The sequence below is a fragment of the Thermomyces dupontii genome (genome assembly GCF_041956625.1).
Source record: "Thermomyces dupontii strain NRRL 2155 unplaced genomic scaffold VTN31scaffold_7, whole genome shotgun sequence".
Taxonomy (NCBI): Eukaryota; Fungi; Ascomycota; class Eurotiomycetes; order Eurotiales; family Trichocomaceae; genus Thermomyces; species Thermomyces dupontii.
In genome coordinates, this window is record NW_027192313.1 from 862,693 (window position 1) to 881,207 (window position 18,515).

The 18,515-nt window shown below is 53.0% G+C and overlaps 8 protein-coding genes across 8 annotated transcripts; 3 read left to right on the forward strand and 5 right to left on the reverse strand.

Annotated features, from left to right (window-relative positions):
- Positions 1-4,395: 4,395 nt before the first annotated feature.
- VTN31DRAFT_6657 (uncharacterized protein) lies at positions 4,396-6,120 on the reverse strand (the record flags this gene model as incomplete). Its single annotated transcript, XM_069407291.1, has 8 exons — positions 4,396-4,608; positions 4,666-4,757; positions 4,824-5,084; positions 5,165-5,371; positions 5,432-5,516; positions 5,571-5,644; positions 5,696-6,014; positions 6,085-6,120. The coding sequence occupies 8 exons, from the start codon at positions 6,118-6,120 to the stop codon at positions 4,396-4,398; spliced, it is 1,287 nt and encodes a 428-aa protein (XP_069258832.1).
- A 963-nt stretch (positions 6,121-7,083) lies between these two features.
- VTN31DRAFT_6658 (uncharacterized protein) lies at positions 7,084-9,699 on the reverse strand (the record flags this gene model as incomplete). Its single annotated transcript, XM_069407292.1, has 1 exon — positions 7,084-9,699. One exon carries the CDS (start codon positions 9,697-9,699, stop codon positions 7,084-7,086), a length of 2,616 nt encoding a protein of 871 aa, XP_069258833.1.
- A 491-nt stretch (positions 9,700-10,190) lies between these two features.
- VTN31DRAFT_6659 (uncharacterized protein) lies at positions 10,191-10,673 on the reverse strand (the record flags this gene model as incomplete). The annotated part of the gene is made up of 1 exon (XM_069407293.1): positions 10,191-10,673. One exon carries the CDS (start codon positions 10,671-10,673, stop codon positions 10,191-10,193), a length of 483 nt encoding a protein of 160 aa, XP_069258834.1.
- A 268-nt stretch (positions 10,674-10,941) lies between these two features.
- Positions 10,942-11,267, forward strand: VTN31DRAFT_6660 (uncharacterized protein; the record flags this gene model as incomplete). Its single annotated transcript, XM_069407295.1, has 3 exons — positions 10,942-11,019; positions 11,073-11,150; positions 11,208-11,267. 3 exons carry the CDS (start codon positions 10,942-10,944, stop codon positions 11,265-11,267), a joined length of 216 nt encoding a protein of 71 aa, XP_069258835.1.
- A 234-nt stretch (positions 11,268-11,501) lies between these two features.
- VTN31DRAFT_6661 (uncharacterized protein) lies at positions 11,502-12,874 on the reverse strand (the record flags this gene model as incomplete). Its single annotated transcript, XM_069407296.1, has 5 exons — positions 11,502-11,842; positions 11,897-12,163; positions 12,221-12,460; positions 12,520-12,805; positions 12,857-12,874. The coding sequence occupies 5 exons, from the start codon at positions 12,872-12,874 to the stop codon at positions 11,502-11,504; spliced, it is 1,152 nt and encodes a 383-aa protein (XP_069258836.1).
- A 333-nt stretch (positions 12,875-13,207) lies between these two features.
- VTN31DRAFT_6662 (uncharacterized protein) lies at positions 13,208-15,336 on the forward strand (the record flags this gene model as incomplete). Its single annotated transcript, XM_069407297.1, has 3 exons — positions 13,208-13,432; positions 13,484-15,148; positions 15,205-15,336. 3 exons carry the CDS (start codon positions 13,208-13,210, stop codon positions 15,334-15,336), a joined length of 2,022 nt encoding a protein of 673 aa, XP_069258837.1.
- A 368-nt stretch (positions 15,337-15,704) lies between these two features.
- Positions 15,705-16,580, reverse strand: VTN31DRAFT_6663 (uncharacterized protein; the record flags this gene model as incomplete). The annotated part of the gene is made up of 2 exons (XM_069407298.1): positions 15,705-16,358; positions 16,413-16,580. The coding sequence occupies 2 exons, from the start codon at positions 16,578-16,580 to the stop codon at positions 15,705-15,707; spliced, it is 822 nt and encodes a 273-aa protein (XP_069258838.1).
- A 382-nt stretch (positions 16,581-16,962) lies between these two features.
- Positions 16,963-18,371, forward strand: VTN31DRAFT_6664 (uncharacterized protein; the record flags this gene model as incomplete). The annotated part of the gene is made up of 2 exons (XM_069407299.1): positions 16,963-17,949; positions 18,000-18,371. 2 exons carry the CDS (start codon positions 16,963-16,965, stop codon positions 18,369-18,371), a joined length of 1,359 nt encoding a protein of 452 aa, XP_069258839.1.
- Positions 18,372-18,515: the final 144 nt, after the last annotated feature.

An 18,515-nucleotide genomic window follows, 5' to 3' on the forward strand; every position in this document is an offset into this window, starting at 1 on the left:
CCAATACCGAAGCGAAAGGCGCGTATTCCTTGTAGCCAATGAGAACAGCAAGGGAGAGTGTACACAATAGCATACACTCTGAAGCCAATCAGAATGAGAGGACGCAGCCAATCAGAAGGAGAAACTCCAGCCAATCAGAGTACACAGCCCGGAGTGGCCGACGGTATATTACTGTGTTGCTCGCTCGCTTCGCTCGCTGCGCAATGAATGTATCCAGGAAACACTATGTAAATCCATTCAACAAATCTTAAAACTGATCCATTTATCAGCAAGGATTCGATCGAGTCATCCACATCATATCATTGTCCCATCGCATACCCGTTCCCTTCTGCATCGTCCGCTTCAGAGGGCTACTACAATAGCTAGAACTCCTCCTCTGGCAGATGCGCAGGTTGGTGGAGGGAGGTTCCGTTACGATCCATCCTGCCGTCGACGGATGGGCCTTGACCTTCTTGGATGTTGGCTTGGTCCTGCGGTCCATCTTCCAAGGGTAAGTTCGTGGACTCACCCTTGTAAATAGTGTTGAGTTTTGGCAGGTTATGATACATTCGGCAAGTATCTGAAGGAATGAAACAAGTGGTTCTGAGGAGCAGGCTGATATCTAATGCTTGATTCTTGTCTTTGTCAGTACCACAGAGGGTAGGGGACGACCCCTATTGATGTACACGGGTAGATGAGGCAGAAACAACATAGATAAAGGAATGTCAGGCAGACACAACAAACACGAGATAATAAAGAAGGATACTTAATGAATGTATGCGATTCATCAGATTATTCAACATATAGACCCAATTTGGACCCAATATCCACCCTTCCCTCATCTCGTCCCAGAAACCGAGAACTTTCTGAGCCCCCGGCTTTTTCGCTTCGCGTTCCTGGTTGATAGCACTGTTGCTCGGTTCTCAGCGGCAAGCAGGCTCATTTTGCTACGTTAGCAGGACCAAATTAGACCCATAACAGAGAAGCTCACCTTGATCTGTGACAGATTTTCAGAGTTCTGAATCGTCCACGACCAGGGGCCTGCCTCGCAACGGCAGCAGCACTCAATCCGTTTGGAAACAGAGAAAGGTGGCGTCGTTACGCTGAAACATCTTGCAAAGCTCTCTTAGCAAACTCAGCTGTCTCTTACGAAGCTTTTCTGTGTAAGCCCCGGATCCTCCTCCGACTGGTTCGGCCGCTTCGCGCATGCACGAGAGATCGGGGAGAGGAGGTGCAGAAGACTTTTGAGCAGCCGATCAGCGGCATCAAGGCAAGTCGTTTCTGGAAGTAAAGGAAAATCATAAGTTCGGATTTTCTGTCGATAGACGTAATTTCTCAATTTCGATAACTGTTTGAAGTTATCTTCATTCGTAGTTTCCCGCTTTTGCGATGATTTTCTTCAGACTGATCAATCTTCAGGTTCGTGGGAGACACTGAAAGTCGTTATCTCCGCCGAGATTTCTCTAGCTGTTAGAATCCTGCTGAAAGCTGGGCCATGCTTCGTGGCTTTCCGACTAGTTGGTGCCTCGGAACGGCTGTTGCCCAACGAATAGGTAGAGAAGTTAGATGACCTCTTTTCCAAACTCTACGCCAGGACACTCACCGGACAGTCCAACGCTTAGCGTTGACATCTGATCATGGTTGTATCGATAATCCACCTGGCCACCTTTGAAGAACGACTTGACCCAAAGGTATCATGATGCCAGCTCGTGATCGTGGATACCAATCATGAGCACATTCTGAAGGTTTATGTACGTTATCTCAGCCATTTATTTGGGCAGCTTCTCGATTGGTCAAAACGCCCATCACAGGAAGGAACGGAATTGCTTTGTCCATCCATTTGGTTGGAGCAAACGAAGCCATAATCTTTCATGGACAGGGCACGGCATGCAGGAAGTTTCCTCGCATCCACCGGCGACCAGGCGCGACCGGTGCCGGCGTCGGGGCCCCAGACGTACGGACTCATTTCAGGAAACGAGTCCGGCACCGGGACCCAGTCGTCAGCACCCTGCCGACGCCAGATCGCCGACAGGTGCTCGACAAAGGGGAGAGCCAGCCACATGTAGTAAACAACCAATCGCCCAACGGACCGAGGCAGATACCGATGAACGACACAGATGTCGTTGGTCACTTTGAACCGTCTGTGGTACATTGTGACCAGCGACACCATGCCGTTTTCAATGTACGCATTTCGGCGCGCATTGGCGGTGTTGGCATGCAGGATGCTTAGAATCTCTAGAGCCCGGGCAGGTGCCCCCGGTCAAGTGCGCCAACACCAGGAGGAGCCTCTTGAACTCGGTGACCAGGGCGAGGTATTCCCGATTGGTGTTGATTTTCTTGTTGTCCATGCGATACTTCTGGTTTAAGGAGTTTCTGCCAGGAAATGCCGTAACAAGAACGTTCACCTCGGATAGGCGAGTTCGCTCGTCCTCCTGAAAGTTATACCCTGGGCGGGGGTTGGCGGCGTCGTCGTAGCGGACAAGTCCTTGAGTTCGGTAACATGAAATGTCTCAAGCGAGAATGTAGTAACTATTTTTGATTGTCAGATTCGGCGTTTGTTCAAGTTTCAGTAAATCCATAAGACGATGTGAGAGAAAGTAGTATCCATAAAGATTGAAGTCTAGGGAGATCATGTAGAGAATGGGACAACTCGGATCTCGTAGACCTCAAAAGCATAGTACCTAGTGCAATGCAGGTATTGTTGGTCCTAATAGTGGTTGGTCTACGAGTTGGACAGGGCACAGTGAGAGGAAAGGAAAAAGATTCGAAGGAGAAACTGAAGGTTGGAAAGATAAAAAGGATCGAAGGAAAGAGGAAGGACAGGAGCATAGTCAGGATTAGGGTTGTATCAGCAAAGGAAGGTACGGCCCTGTAAACTATGTAGTAAATCGGGTAACTACCTTACCTACCTAGGGAGGTTAGATTGTACTTATTAGTCAGCGTGTTATCCCGCGAGCGTCACGTGCCCCCAAAACGCGTTCGACGCGTCGCACTGCAGAATGCAATACATTGCACAACCCTCAACACCATAGCACTTGATCGACCCGGTCAAAGTGCATCAATAATTCCCCACAATGGCCAACTCCTCATCCGACTTCAGGAGATGCCAAAAAGTGTTCATTCTCATCGGGTTTGCCGTGTTAGCAGCATCCTACTACTACTATTATCGCATGCGACGACGGCGCCGGCTGCAGCTTCGACGACGGAAACGGCGTTTGGGGGCGCATCGGGAGCCGCGTGTTGAATATCATTATGAGTCAAACGATCATAACAGTACCATGCAATAACTGCAGACGTGAGAACAGATCTTGGATTGAATTAGTAAATGAATTTCTCCTCCAGAAAGGTAGGGGTTTGTGCGTATGATCGAAGACTCAACTTCCGGTTTTCAAGATTGTTCCACTGGTTCTGGACCATAGGAGTCAGAGTCTGCGTCGTCTTCGATTGTCTCTGTGGGCGAACAAAGTTTCCAGTCGAGGGAGGAATGTTGGGACTGTACTTAGAGTAGATGGAACTGATTCGCCACGACGATAAACCTGCCGGTCTGGAAACAATCGGGAATTATTCGTTTGATGCCCTTATCATGGCCCTTCCGGAATGAACCCATACATGATACATCCAATGCAATGCACCTTTCGATGATACTATGCAACACAGCTACCATACTCCACCACCCACTCTGCACACGTCCTCTTCATCTAGGTAGTGATCATATATTCACGGGCACACCAAATCTGGAACGCAAGATACATGCAACTCAAATGGGAAATAAGAATGAAACAGACCTGAAAACATACGACTCATCCGATAGCGGCAACTCAAATCAATAATATCAGACGAACAGAATATCATGAACAGAAAGTATCTCCGGTTACGCCATGAAGAAAAGCCACCACACCCCCCAGTGATTGATCTGATCTGTACCTCTACCCTTAGCAATGCTCGCAAGGGACCCGCGCGATTGTTCCCTAGAATTCTCCGGCAGACCGTTCATGATCCATTGTCTGGGAATCGAAAGATGAAGGGGCCAAAACATAATGGAGGCTATGGCGAGGTATATAATATGAGGCAGGGAGAAGATATGACTAGGTCGATAGTGCCGGGAAAGGAGAACGCATCAAAAGAAGATCATGACATGTCAATTGGCCATATGAAGCGCCTAGAGAAACATAGAGACAACCGCATGACTGAAAAGATCTCAAAGGGACCCGTCGGGTCTGTACGAGACAAAAGCGAAGCCGAGCAAGACCGTCGCACAATCGATGTCATGGCGTTATCATCATCATCATGGCAGAGTGTATCCGTGGTACTCAAAACACGGGGGGTTGGAGGGAAAGAAAAAAAAAAAAAAAAAAGGGAAAAAAAAGAACATCAAAAAAGGGGGGATGTCAAGAACTGGTCGAAGCGATGCCGGAGCTAAGAGTTGACTGCGGCCTCGTTATCGGCGGCCCCTCGCCCCGGCGATGAATCCGTAACTGATATGGGCGATGTGTGATTCGCATTCGTCGTCGTCGACGGCGTTTCGGGCGACTTGCCTGCGGCGCTGCCGCTCCCGGAGTGAGCCGATTTCGTCTGCGCTCGGCTCTCGTCATCTTTGTCCTCCGCCGGATCAAACATGTTATCGTCCTCCTGTTTGTCATGAGACTCAGTGTCATCGCGCAGCAGTATGATCCGGCCCTCCCGTACACTAAACTCTCTTGACCGGCTGTCCATATCCATATCGTAGTCATGACTACTATCCTCAAGTTGGCGGCGCGTGCCCGGGCCGCGGAACTCGGCTACAGATCCAAGGATCTCAAGTCAGCTTGCGAGCGTGATGATTTAGGTGCTCTCGTCAAACTTGCCGTACTCAGGAGGAGCGCAGGGCCCGTCGCCTCTGGCAACGCGCTCTGCAATGGTGTTGTACCACTCCTCCTTTGTTCTGCCGTTCAGTAGGCCAACAATGATCATCGTCATGTTGTCGCATCCCACGCTCCCGGCTTCGCAGTTGGACGCGAGGCAGTTGTCCATCAGATTTTCGCAGATCCGATGAAGCTCCTGCTTGGCGGCGATACCTCTGCGGACAAACTCGACAACGGCTTGGGAGGATTGGCAATCCCAGATACCTTTCAAGCGAAGCCAATGGGAGAGAGAATGGTAGTCAGCCACAGAACGCAGACAACGTCGACCGCTGGGCCAAACATACCGTCACAAGCAATGACTAGAAACTCGTCATCATCAGTAATCTCGTGCGTGGTCACGTCAGGATAGGCGGTGACAATTTGTTGTTCTGGAGAAAGTTCGGCGCTCTTCTTGAAGTCAAAGTCGCCAATGGCTCGAGACAGAGCCAAATTTCCGTTGACTCGTCCATAGTCGACGTAGCCTCCGGCAGCGCTGATCCGCGCCTTCTCGCCTAAACCCACGTCAGTCAGTCTCGAGCCATCCCGTTCTCAAGCGAGACTAATGACGGTACCTTCATTCTGCGGTTTATGGTCAAAAGACAGGGGCTTCGCGCGCCCCTTGACACCGAGTACCGAACGCGAATCGCCAGCATTGGCCTAGAACCAGTCAACCTGGCATCACGGCTGGACTACTGCAGAGACAGGACTCACCACCCAGATTTTGTTTTTTGAAATTACCCCGACGGACGCCGTACAGCCGGATACCTCCTCTTCATATTTCGGATCTAAACCGGTCAGTTCTAATCACCCTTAAGTTAGAAAGCGCATCAACAGACCTTCCAGGATGGCACGGTCCGTAGCCAGGAAACCGTCCTTGAGGGCCTGCTCGACATCACCCCTTTCGAATGCCTCCTGGCCGGCAACGATCCGGTGAACATTCTCACCGGCAAACTGCGCGACCCTCTCGCCGCCGTGGCCGTCGTAGACGCCGAAGAAAGCCAGCCGCTGATCGGGAGGGGTGGGTTCACCAGTCTTGCTTCGGTACCGGGCGTGTAGGTCTAGGACAGCGGCATGGGCGTCCTCCATGCTAATTCGCCAGCCCTGCATGGCTGACAACCCGTAGAGTACGCACTCATCGTCACCGCTGGCGGATGTCTACAATCCCCCATCAGCCCACGGTCAGGTGCCGAGTGGATAAGAGCAATAAGCGGCGATCGGCGCATACCTTCTCAACAACGGGCTCTGACAAAGTTTGACCCATGATTTCCGTTGGTCACGGCGGCTTGATTTTGCAAGGGCAGAGGAGGAGAACTGGCAATGCGGCTTGGGGGGAGGGACACAACTCAAGAACCAGCAGCAGCCGGAAGTCGCATCCGCAGAATCACAAGACTCGGAGTCGGAGGAGATGAGAGGGATGCGAAGCGTGGGAGAGGGAGAGCAGTGGAAGAACGACGTGAGTCGTCCGCACCGACTTTTCTGGTGGTATTGGGGAAGTTCGTGGTCTATTTTAGTCTTCAGCTCAGAGAGAGATCGATGTAAGCGACCAGACGGAGTTTGAGGATGTGGGGTGTGGCCTGTCTGGGCCGCGATTCAAGTGCTCGTCGGCCGCAGGTTGGCTTTTGCGGGATTATAAGAATAGGTAACTTAGGTAAATAAGAGAAGAAGAAGAATCTAGATCACAGGGGACAGAGATAGTTTTTTTTTTTGCAGCTCTTCCCTTCCAGGCAAAAATAGAGACCGATCTCTCCAGCCAGAGAAAAAGAGGGGAAAAAAAAGGGTCCTCTAGAGGTACACCGGTTCGCGGGATCGAGGGAAAATGACGAAAATGCTTGGTTGTTTACCGGAAAGGGTATGGTCGACGTTTAGCTCGTGTATTGGTATTACGCCATCTTCCCTTCTTTGTGGTGGGGAATGAAACAGCTGGGGAAAAAAAACGGTAAAACCAATACGGACCGCTCTCCATCTTCCAGTCGGAGATTTCGAGGTCGATAACTTACTCCATCGGCCACTTGACAGCTGTGGACACAGTGGTTCTGGAACACGTTTGTTGCTAGGTATCTTCCAAGTATGTAGCATGTATGTATCCTGATCGACATACTCGTAGGAAAGCAGGAAAAAGACCAAATCATCAAACACCAGCATCAAGTACGTACAGGTCAACATCATGCTCCAGATCACGCCTGCAAGACGAAACGGGATGCAAAAGGACGTAAAAAATGTCAGACTAAACAAAAGCCAAATCACCCTGGATACTGCTGCTTCTGCTCGAGAGCTGGTCAGACCTCTCCACACTTCGCCTCTCGTCAGGATCCGCCAGTTGCCGATACCAGGGTCGTTGCTCCTCGTCACTCTCCCGGTCCTCGGCAAGGTGGTTATCAGTGGAGTCCGGCGACGCATAGCGGCTCATGCTGCGCTGACTCCAGAACCGAGGCATTTCCTCTATCGCATCGGTGTAGCGCTTCACCATCCTGGCCTGATTGTCCGCAGTCCTGGACATGGATGGTGTCTCGGAGATCGGAGACACCGTCCCTGCCACCGCCGAGTTGGACTGGTCGTCTTCATACACCGAAAGCGACATAGCTGACGTGGGGCGACCCAGGCGCCTTTCATCGGCGTAGCTCGAGACAGAACGGGCAGTGTCCGCTATGCTCGAGCTCCAGCGCGCCTTCTCGAGTGTGCGATACACGGTCGACCCCCGGCTGCTCAGTCGCGATGCGAACATCGGGTTCCCCGAGTTGCGGTTTCGAGCACGCGCCTGAATAAATGCCTCCAGGGAGTCTGGCTCCAGGGACGGTGAACTGGCCCTTGGGGCCCGCCGACTGATTCGCCGGTGAGCCAAGGTAGGCCGCGGGAACATCATGGCTAAGCTTTCAATGTCAGTGTCGTCGTCCCAGGATGCCCGCGCAAGCCGTTGCGGTGCTGCTACAGGTGGCTCGAAGCCACCTGCCCCATGGCCGGCACCACTCAGTCGAACCGGAAGCCCTGACGTCACAGAGATCCCGCTCGATCGTTTTGAGTAGCGTTTTGACTTGAAGGACAACGCGGAATCTCGGTTGATCGACCGCGGTTGGATTGGTTTGAGCGGCTCGCGTCTTGAATTGCGTCGATCACTCCATCGTGAAGACGGCGAGGTTTGTGTTGCCGTATTTCTTCGCTTGGGAGTTCCTTGACTCAGCTGGTTGCCGTCCGTGATAATTCCCCAATCAAACGTCGCTCGAGGAGCTTGATTGTCAATCTCGGGGGTCTTTTGTTCCTTACGGGCAAGAGACTCCGTTTCCCAAAGTGGCGGAAGCTCTAGTCGAGGAACGGAGCGATCGCTTGAGCTTGACGAACGCTGGCATGTGCCTTGTCCCGCCGATATAGCTTCATCATCTCGCTGCGCCAGATCGGGGTCGTGCATATCCGGCGACGCAGCTAACTTGTCGTTATAAGCCTCCTGGTCCTCCTTGATCTTACAACGACGGCGGCGAACGCAAAGAATGCAGAGAAAAGTCAATAGGCCGCTAACAACGACTACAGGGACAACAACCGCCACAGCGATGATACCAGCCTTCGGCTGATGCGGCGTTGACCCTGAAGAGTTCTGATTGTCGACCACGCCGGCGTCGTCCTCGAACACATTCAAGTTGAGGTTGCGCAACTCAGTGACTGACCCTCGTCGCGCGACGAGCTTGATAGAGTAATTCTGTGGCTTTTCATCATCCGGGACGTGCCCATACAGCGTCCAGCTCTTCTCATCGTATTTTGCCCAAGCAGGCGCATCGCCCAGGTCAACGTCCAATTCCACGTTGTCGCCGTTTAGTAGGAGTTTGTCGAATGTATATGAGAAGTCTTTCCCAATAGTGGCATTGCAGCTTACCACCCCTTTCGAGAAGAGCTGGGACAGTCTCAGCTGAAGACCAAGTGTCGCTTTGTCATGGAAATGGTCCAAAACGGTGATCTTGATGTTCTCGTTTCCAGCATTCTCCGGAGCCGTGCCGCTGAGCGATACGGTTTGGTTGTCCAGTGACAGCCAGGACGGGCCGTCGAACTTGACCACTGACAGATCCTTGGGCGACACAGTCCGATTATCGATGGTAAGATCACCTATAAAATGGGGTGTGCTGAAAGGCTGCCCCGGTGTAAAATTGAGCGTCCTTTCCGGCGGCGTAAATGTAATGATATGTTTGCTGACAGCGATGTCGAAACTGACGGTGGCCGCACTGAAACCAACAACATCAGATGCAACAAGGTTGAACTCAAATGTTTGGGGGTCAGATGGCAAGGCGGATGGTGTCATTCCCCAGAACTGGAAGTTTGACGAGTCGAACCCGATCCATGAAGGAAGGGGCGAGTTCTCCCCAGACGTCGCGTAGTAGACCGTCGTAGAGTCAATGTTGGTGAACAGTTCCGAGGCGTTGAGATCGACAACGAAAGCATTTCCGGGATACATATGTAATGTTGCTGGGCTGGACGTCGGCCCGTTCTTGGACAACTCGGAGAGAATCGAAGACTTCGACTTTGGCCCAGGTTCTTTGGACACCACCAGAGTCACGCTCATGGAGGTCGACCCAGAGGCGTCTGCCGCCACTAATAGAAACTGTGTCGCACCGGCATCTTCAGTGCCTGGCGTTCCATACAGCATCCGACGGGCACTATCAATTCGGAGCCATTGTGGAGCGTCAACGAGTGAGTAAGTCAACCCTACACCGCCACCGACGAAGGTGCTGGGAGAGAAAGTGAACCTAAAGGGCTCGGACACACAAGCAACTGGCGGCAGCTGCGCGTTGATCGGATAGTTCGAAGCCAGCGCCGCTGTCGCGATCCTAGCAAGCGCTAGGAAAGCGACAAAGAGCAACATGGTGGCTATTGCTTGGATGTGACGCTGTCAGGTCACTGTGTAGTAGTCGGGAGACGCTGTAACAAGAAGAGTTCTCATAGCCGACTGTTACAACTCAACGACATGAGGCAGAAGATAATTCCCAGGGGAGGACGACCTGGCGGGATGAAGGGGGGTCAAAAGTCGATCCATGATCAAGGCACGGTTGAAGGATAACCCTAGACTCCTGTCCCCTTCCCAAAGCATCCATACTTGCAAGAATTTTGACGTCAGAGCGAAATGCACGAGTATGGCTGTGGTGTTGTCCTGTCGCGTGGAAGACTGCTAGGTGCACGTTCGAAGGATTACCGTGGTGCTCGCAAGGGGCATTCCACACAATGGCTAGGGTATCCCTGGCGGCACAAAAGGGAGGGAAGGCAGTGAAAAAGGGCTTCCCAAGCCCTGCATTCAAGGACCCAGAAGATCAAGATCCTTATCAAAAGTCTCACGAGGTATCCTTCTCCCCGCCGCCCTTAAACATTCCGGATTTCATAAACCATGCGGATGCCAGTCCGCCCCGGCGCGTAGTAATCCGGGACTTCCTCTCGCTCTACAAAGCCGCACTTGAGGTACAACCTTCGAGCCGGCTCACGATTCTTGTCGACCCAGAGTTGGATGCACTGGCAGCCTTCCTTTTGGAGTCGCTGCTGGATGTACTGCACCAGTCGCTGGCCTGCTCCCTTTCGTCGATATGGTTCCGCGACACAAATCTTGTGCAAAAGGGCAAGTCCCTTTTGCCGAACGTAGACGGCATACGCCGCCAGGGCCGCAGGGGCATTGTCCATCATGTAGAGGACGGTCGTGTTTGGTTTTTTCCGCCACAGATCGGGAGTGAAGCTTAAAGCTTCGTTTGAAGGGAACGTTTTGCGCTCTATGCGGGCAATGCGTGCAAGAATGTCAATGGCCTCGGACTGCCCCAAGGAATGGAGGTCCGCAATGACCAGTTTGTCAGCCATGATCTGTAATTCCCGGACAGAAGTCTGCCGCTGAGAACTAAAATTGTTTTTGTTGGCGGGGATGCCTGGTGGGTGTTCAACCCGACCCGCCTAAAGCCAGGCCTATTGATTAGGGGCGATAAGGGGACGCCCATGCCTATCAGATAAGTACCTGAAGCGAGGCCTTACTTAGCTAAGGTTACTACCCTGTAGTGTTTCCGAATTGAAAGATTTTTGTGCGCGGAGAAAGAGAACGCAATCATCATCACTTCCAGTACATACCAAAGCAATGCCGTCCCAGCAGGACGACAAGCGCCAAGCAGCGCGTGAAGTCATTGACATCCTCCACGAGATCTCAACCCTTCTGGTACGCGTCCGCTTCCCTGAATATCAATGATCACCCAGCTTAACGAGTGCCAGAACACTCATCTTGACCGCACCGAGTTGTCGCTATGCGTGTCATTGATCGAGAACGGTGTCAAACCTGATGCGCTTGCAGTATGTTTTCCGTGGTGATTGCTGAGGGACTTTTCGCTGATGGCATTCGCGTCCCAGACTGTCATTCAAGAGCTGCGAAGAGAAGCAGCCGCGACACAAAGACCGGTCGATCGGTAACCTCGCGTCTACAAGGCATTAAGAACGGGCATTTACGTTTGACGGCTTCAACTGTCCGAAATCGCGATCAATAGGCCTACTACTACAATCAAGCAATACGAATCAGGTATTTCAAAGGTTTACACTGCCTGGATCACAACATCGCGTGCTGCACAAAAGGATATCTCAAAACGCAAATCCGAGCCTCAGAATCTCCCTATTATGTGACAATGATCATTTCGCGGCACCTCCGCCCTATTTCTTCGAGCTTGGCCCGAGTTCCTCAGCCATGGCCTCCGCCGTGGCCTTCTTGGCCCGATCGTCATCCGTGCCCGAGTCTTTGTTCTTCGTCTCCCTCTCATCCTCGCTGTCTCCGAGACTAAACGGGTCGTTGTCGTTGATTGGAGATGGGTCAACGGTGGACAGCGGCTGCCATTTGCTCGACTTGCCGCCGCTTGGGGTTCGTTTGGGCTGTCGTCGAGCATCCAACGTGTCATTGATCGACTCTGGCGGGCCGTCCTGGAAGGCGACCTTTCTCCGCTCTTGCGACGTCGACTGGGAGGAGTTGCCTTGCGGTCTCGGGGGGCGCGGCGGAGCTGTCATCAGCGTTAGGACGATCGAAATGTACTAATAGCGGCTGCGTAACACACCTGTTGTATCCTCCAACTCCAGAGCAGCGAAATTGTCACTGATGATTCGAGGGTCTTCATCGTATGGCTCACTACGACGCCCCGATTCTCCGCTCCGTCTCGGTCGCCCGTACTGATCCTCGCGCCAGCGTTGGTAATGATCGTCATCGTCCTCGTCCGTTTCTTCACCGTCCAGTTTCTTTTTCAAACTCTGAACCCACGCGTTAACTTTGGACTGCGTCTCTAGAAAGCCTTTGCGGATGTTTTCGCGGATGATTGGCAGCTCATCTACCGCAGACCGGGTCAGCTGGCTGGAAGGTAATATCGGAAAAAGAGCTCATATACCCTCGAAGAAATTTGGCTCCCGCTCCTCCTCCTCCTCGTAGTCATCATACCTCTGCCGGCTTCTGTATCTACCCTGCTGAGGATGGTGGTGTCGCGCAGCTCCATTGTAATGTTCCGCCAGTTGACGAGCAAGCCGCTCATCTTGCTCCAATTGGGACCGCGTTGTGGACGTAACGGGTCGCGTCGGTTTTGCCGGAGGAGGAGGCGGCAGTTCCGCCTGGGCTTTCGGATCGGTCATGCCTAATAGCGGACATTATTAGCACCTCATGCCACCAAACACGAGGCATTGCGACCCGTACCCAGCAGCGCATGGAACGACCGTTCGATATTGTAATCACTCGCGGTCAAAACAGCTCTTATCACGGCGGCCTCCACAGTGGGAAACGCTTCCTTGAGCGTTTCCTCCGCCTGCTGTCGCGGACTCAGCGGGCGGGGCGGTTTTGGCGGGGGGACTTCAGTCTTTGGGGGTGACTGTTGCGCCGGCGTCGAAGAGACGCCGGTATCGTGGTCATCGTCAAAGTCCAAAGGCCGCGCCGTCGTTGGTGACTCCGGTTTTGGACTGGTCAATCCGGCAGCCGGCGTGTTCTGCGCGATGAAATTCATTAGCGGGTGTATTGGTGCAAGGTGCTTACGTACAGTGCCTGAATCTGCCATGGTCGTCAACTAACAGGGAATATGCTGAGCGACCGATATCTGAGCAAAAACAAACGGGGCGATGCAGCAATAGAAAGGTCGAGTTGAAAGTAGAAGCCTAAAATCTCCCAAGTCTTAGGGATGAGCTCATGCTCTCGATCCCCGTCGTCAACATGCGCCACACCGACGTGGACGCCGGGGCGGATAGCTAGGCTTACGTAATCGATCTCTTCGCGGAGAGCAGCTTTGGGGCTCAGATGAATCGATCAGAGAACTCAGAGTCGAGTTCTATATATCCGCTGCTCGTCGGTCGCTGCACGTCAATGTGCTCGCTAACCGCTGCCAGTAGTCCTCATGGCGGATGACTCGGGACTGTCGTCGGCGTTCATCCCGTCCCTGTACAAGCCGCCAGCACTGCTCCCGATTGCTCGGCACAGGGACAGCTTGTTATATCTCGTCGACACATTCCCAGTGACCATTGTAGTTGGGCAGACGGGCAGCGGGAAGACGACGCAGCTGCCGCAATATCTTGATCAGGCAGGATGGACGGCCGATGGGAAGGTCATTGCGGTTACTCAGGTGAGTCTGCACGAAACATTATTTGAGATGCATTGATCTGACAGATCACAGCCGCGACGGGTCGCAGCAACTACAGTGGCCCGGCGAGTAGCAGAGGAAATGCGCTGTAATGTAGGCGAGGAAGTGGGCTACTCGATCCGATTCGAGGATGTCACGTCTGCGCGGACAAAGATCAAGTTCCTCACCGATGGCATGTTGCTCCGCGAAGCCTTGGTTGATCCTCTTTTGTCGCGCTATTCAGTTATTATGGTTGATGAGGCCCATGAGCGCTCCTTGAGCACGGACATTTTGCTGGGCATCCTGAAGAAGATCCGCAAGAAGCGGCCTGAGCTGCGGATCATTATCAGCAGCGCGACACTGCAGGCCGAGGACTTTCTCCGCTTTTTTGCTGGCGACGACAAGAAATCGTCGGGCGATGGCGAACAAGAAGAATTGGGCGGCGATGTTGGCCGCATTATCAGTCTTGAAGGGAGAATGTATCCCGTGGATGTCCTCTACCTGGAGAGCCCCGCAGAGAATTACATTGAAAGAGCCGTCAAAACCGTCTTTGACATACATACTCAAGAAGCAGATGGTGACATATTGGTTTTCCTGACCGGTCGCGAGGAGATTGAAAGGACCGTGCAGATGATCTCCGAACGGGCCGCGACGCTGCATCCGAAGGCGAAGACATTGATGCCCTTGCCCTTATACTCTGGCCTGACAGTCGAGCAGCAGATGTACGTTTTTGAACCCACTCCAGAGAATACACGCAAGGTCATCGTCTCAACGAACATTGCGGAGGCCTCGGTGACCATCGACGGAATTGTCTACGTGGTGGACTGCGGCTTTGCCAAACTCCGGGCATACAACCCACAAACCGGAATTGAGACACTAACCGCAGTTCCCATCTCAAAGGCATCTGCCACGCAGCGAGCCGGACGGGCAGGCAGAACAAAACCAGGGAAATGTTTCCGGCTCTACACCCAACAATCCTACGAAACTTTGTCAGACACCACCGCCCCGGAAATCCAACGCTCCAACCTCGCTCCCGTCGTCATGCAGCTGAAGGCCCTGGGAATCGACAACATTGTGCGATTCGATTTCTTGACATCACCTCCGGCCGAGCTGGTGATCCGCGCACTGGAGCTGCTGTATTCCCTCGGTGCCGTGGATGACTACGCCAAGCTGACAAAACCTCTCGGGTTCCGTATGGCCGAGCTGGCCTTGGAACCCATGATGGGCAAAGTGCTCCTCAGCGCGGCTTCATTCGGATGCCTCAGCGAGATCCTCTCCATCGCCGCCATGGTCAGCCTGCAGGGTGGTATCTGGGTGCAGGACGACGGCGGCGAGCGAGGCGCGGCGGAGAGCTCCCGGAGGAAATTCGCCGTCGAGGAGGGCGACCATCTGACCTATCTCAACGTCTACCATGCCTTTGTCACCAAGGGCAAGAAGGACGCGAAATGGTGCCGAGACAACAACCTGAACTACAAGTCGCTCATGCGTGCCGTGAGCATTCGGGCACAGCTGAAACGTCACTTGGAGCGTTTTGGCTTGTCGGTGGATGAGAGTTTATCCGGCTCGAAGCCCCAGGCGGACCCGGAGAAACCGGAAAAGATCCGACGATGTCTGACAACGGGATTCTTTGCGCATGCCGCAAAGATGCAGCCAGACGGGACGTTTCGAACCGTTAGTGGGGACTTGACTCTCCATGCACATCCGAGCTCGCTGATGTTTGTATGTATCCTTTCATTCTACATGGACTATCACCGCAGGCTAACCATTTTCGGTAGAATCGAAAAGCGGACTGGGTCATTTTTCATGAGATACTCGAAACGGGCGACAAGATCTACATTCGCGACATCACGAAGATTGAAAGGAATTGGTTAGTAGAGTACGCGCCCGATTATTATCGGATGCGATAGATTCCTCGACTGTACATTAAAGTAGTCGGTGGCCAAGGAAATATGGCGCAATGTATGACCGGTGATGATAGATCGGACCCTGGCTACGGTGCCGGTCCTCCGGAACTGTGTGTCTCGCGCACAGGTCATGGTCCGACGAAACCAAGCAATCGTCCAAGCCCGTTCCTTGTAATCCCCCAAACGGTAACTTCCGGACACCGCCTCGGTAATGCGTCGGCAAGCCTCAAAAATAGAGGAAGAGACGCTCCGTTGACGCGCGGCGCCGTCAGCCCTACACGGCCGGCTGGATACCTGCACATCGCCCCATCCAAGCCAAGGAGGCTGTGTGCGATGTCGACTTCATAGAAGGCCTTGTGAACGCATAACCATCATATCTTCTCCACCACCTCGGCCGCTTTCCCGGCTCTTTCTGCGAGTCCTATCGACGTCGCAAGTGCGCGCGGTGCCGGATCAGTGCTGCTCGACTCTTCCTCGCCGCCGACGCTTTCTCCCTGCAGACGCAGCAGGGTCCGCAGCGCGTCAGAATAAACACTCGCCATTTCCCCGTTCCGCCATCGCTCCTCCTCCTGCTTTGTGTTGAAGGGAATCTTCAGCTCCCACGAAGGGTCGATGTGGCTGCTTTCTTCACTGTCCTTCATTTCCACGTCCTCGTCATCACGACCCTGGCGAGGATGTGTTCGTTGCTCCTCCTCCTCATCCAGCCGTCGCGCTTCTTCATTTTCCTCTTGTAGCACCTTGTTCAGCGCATCAGCATACGACTTCGCCGCATTCCGGGGCGCTTCGCGGCGCAGCTGCGCGACGGTCGTTGTTAAGGACTCCAATTGCGCGTAGAGCGAGGTAACGCGCGACGCAAGTTCCGTGTCATATGGCTCATACTCCACCGTCTCCTGCGCGGTAAACGCGGACGGAAACGGAAATGGGTTGTTCTTGCCAGTGTCTTTTGAGCTTGCTTCTCCAGGGTGGAAATCGAGACCGTTGATACTGATGGATTCGGACGCGTACGTGAATGTCTTTTTTATAAACTAACCATAAGATCTCAGTGGAGGGACAGCGGAATTGGGGCATAGGATCCATACCTCGTCAACGAGTTCCTTCACGCGCGCCTTGAGGGGATCATTATCATTCGCGCTCGGCGGGAGATGCAGGTCGAGCTTCTGACGCGCTTGCGCTACCGCGTTGGTGTAGAGATACGTCAGATCAGCTGGCGACTGTAACTCGATTTTTCGATAATGAGGTGCCTGCATCTTGCATTGAGGTATCTTGCACTGGATTTGCGGAGGTACTTTGGGCAATGGGCATTGACGCTTGTTTATCTTCGCGGAGTTCAATTTTACGCAAATACCTAAAATGGACTAGTGCTAGAATCTGCCAAGACCAGCTAACTAACTCTGATGAGAAATTACCTTTATTCAAGTACATGACTACTGCTTTTGGCAATTATTACCTGATTGATGACGTGAGCGGTGAGCCCATGACCGCATCTTCATGCTTGTGATCATCTGAATCGACGGGCCATGGACTCATGGCAAAGCATTGCTCTGCGATGGGTTTCTCCATCATCATCTCCAGACACATTAGAACCCGGCTATTCGAGTATGACCTCACCTATATGGCGGAGTGTAAACAATGGCAACGGAGAGCGAACGCGCACCCGCAATTGGCCTTGTTGACAACACACAGCCTGATTCCGTGAATCGCGAGGATACACGAGTCGACTCGCTCTCTGCAACATCATCCTTGAAGGCGCGGCTCACGACACACTCCGTGAGGAATGGCCTCGCCAAGCGAAAATACGCAAAATGGCAGCCGGGGAGGTTGGGCATCCCGCCAGCGGATGGCACTGATCCTCAGTCTTCGACGGCCGTCGTAGGTGAAACATTGAGTCCGGGCCGATCATTGGAAGGAGAGTTTTCCGATGGCAGATCAGTTGGCGTCACTTCATCGACTGGGCAGGTTAGTAATGTGGGAAACGTCGACAATCCGCCTGTTCCATCACGGCTTGATATTCTCTATGAGAACCAGCGAGGGTGGTGGATCTTTGGAGTTCCGCTTTTTTCCCACCGTTCGCTGCTGCAGTTCGATCCACCGGCTTGGGTAACTGGTGATCATAGGGCGAGCCCTGTGGATGTGACGAACGCAGACGTTCCCGATCCCAGCTGGAAGTGGGCATGGCCATCGTGGTACGTTGACATGTCAGGGGATGTCGATGAGGAAGGGTGGCAGTATTCGTTTGCCTTTGGATCACGATTTGCTTGGCATGGCAACCACCCGTGGCCCCGTTCGTTCGTCCGTCGGAGACGTTGGGTCCGATTGCGAGTCAAAAAGTATGTACGGCCGGGGGCTGAGTTGCCGATTGATCTCAATGGAGATCAGACCACCACTCTGTCCAACACTTTCACGAATGGAGGCTCAGCGACGCTGTATTCGGCAGCCACATCAGCCCGTGTCGGTCGCGAGGACTCAAAGTTCGCAGAAGTGACGATGGAAGGTCCTGAGGATATCGCTTCGCTGTTGCGGGCTCTGAAGAGAGCCATTGTTGACCGAGAAAGAATCGAAGTTCTGAAGCACTTCATTTCCAATGGTGGAGAGGAGCTACACTATCTCGAAGAGAAGGTGTGTCAGGCTCCTCCGCCTATCAAGTGTGCATCACTCACGCAATGCAGGCTCCTGACATTCTGAGAGCCTTTGTATTCCAGACTTCGCGCTGGCAATTCTGGCGAATGCTGCAGACGGAAGCTGAGAATGCTGGCCACCAAGCTGCAGTGATGTCGGCTGATAGTAGTGCTCGTGAACAAGACATATTGACCATGCAACAACGGCAGGACAATTTGGTCAAGGCCGCCGCTGCGGTCAGAACTTTGATTGAAGGTTGCGAGGTCTTTGATGTGATCGACGAGCAGCACCGAACGCGCTCGGCACTGCATCGTCTGATAGGATCCACAAAGCCGCCTGAAGCGATCGATGCCGGCCACTTTGGCGATATCAAGGGCATTCCGGCGACGGCGAACATTGGAAGAGAGGGACATATCTACTAGAAAAAGTCAACTAGTACTTCAGGTTACACGTATGGCCTCCTCCAATGTTTATCTCTATCAAGCCGGAAGACATTCAAGAATCCAGTTATTAAACAACCATTTTCCAGACGTGGCTTCGAAAGGGTCAACTGGCCTAGTAGGCTA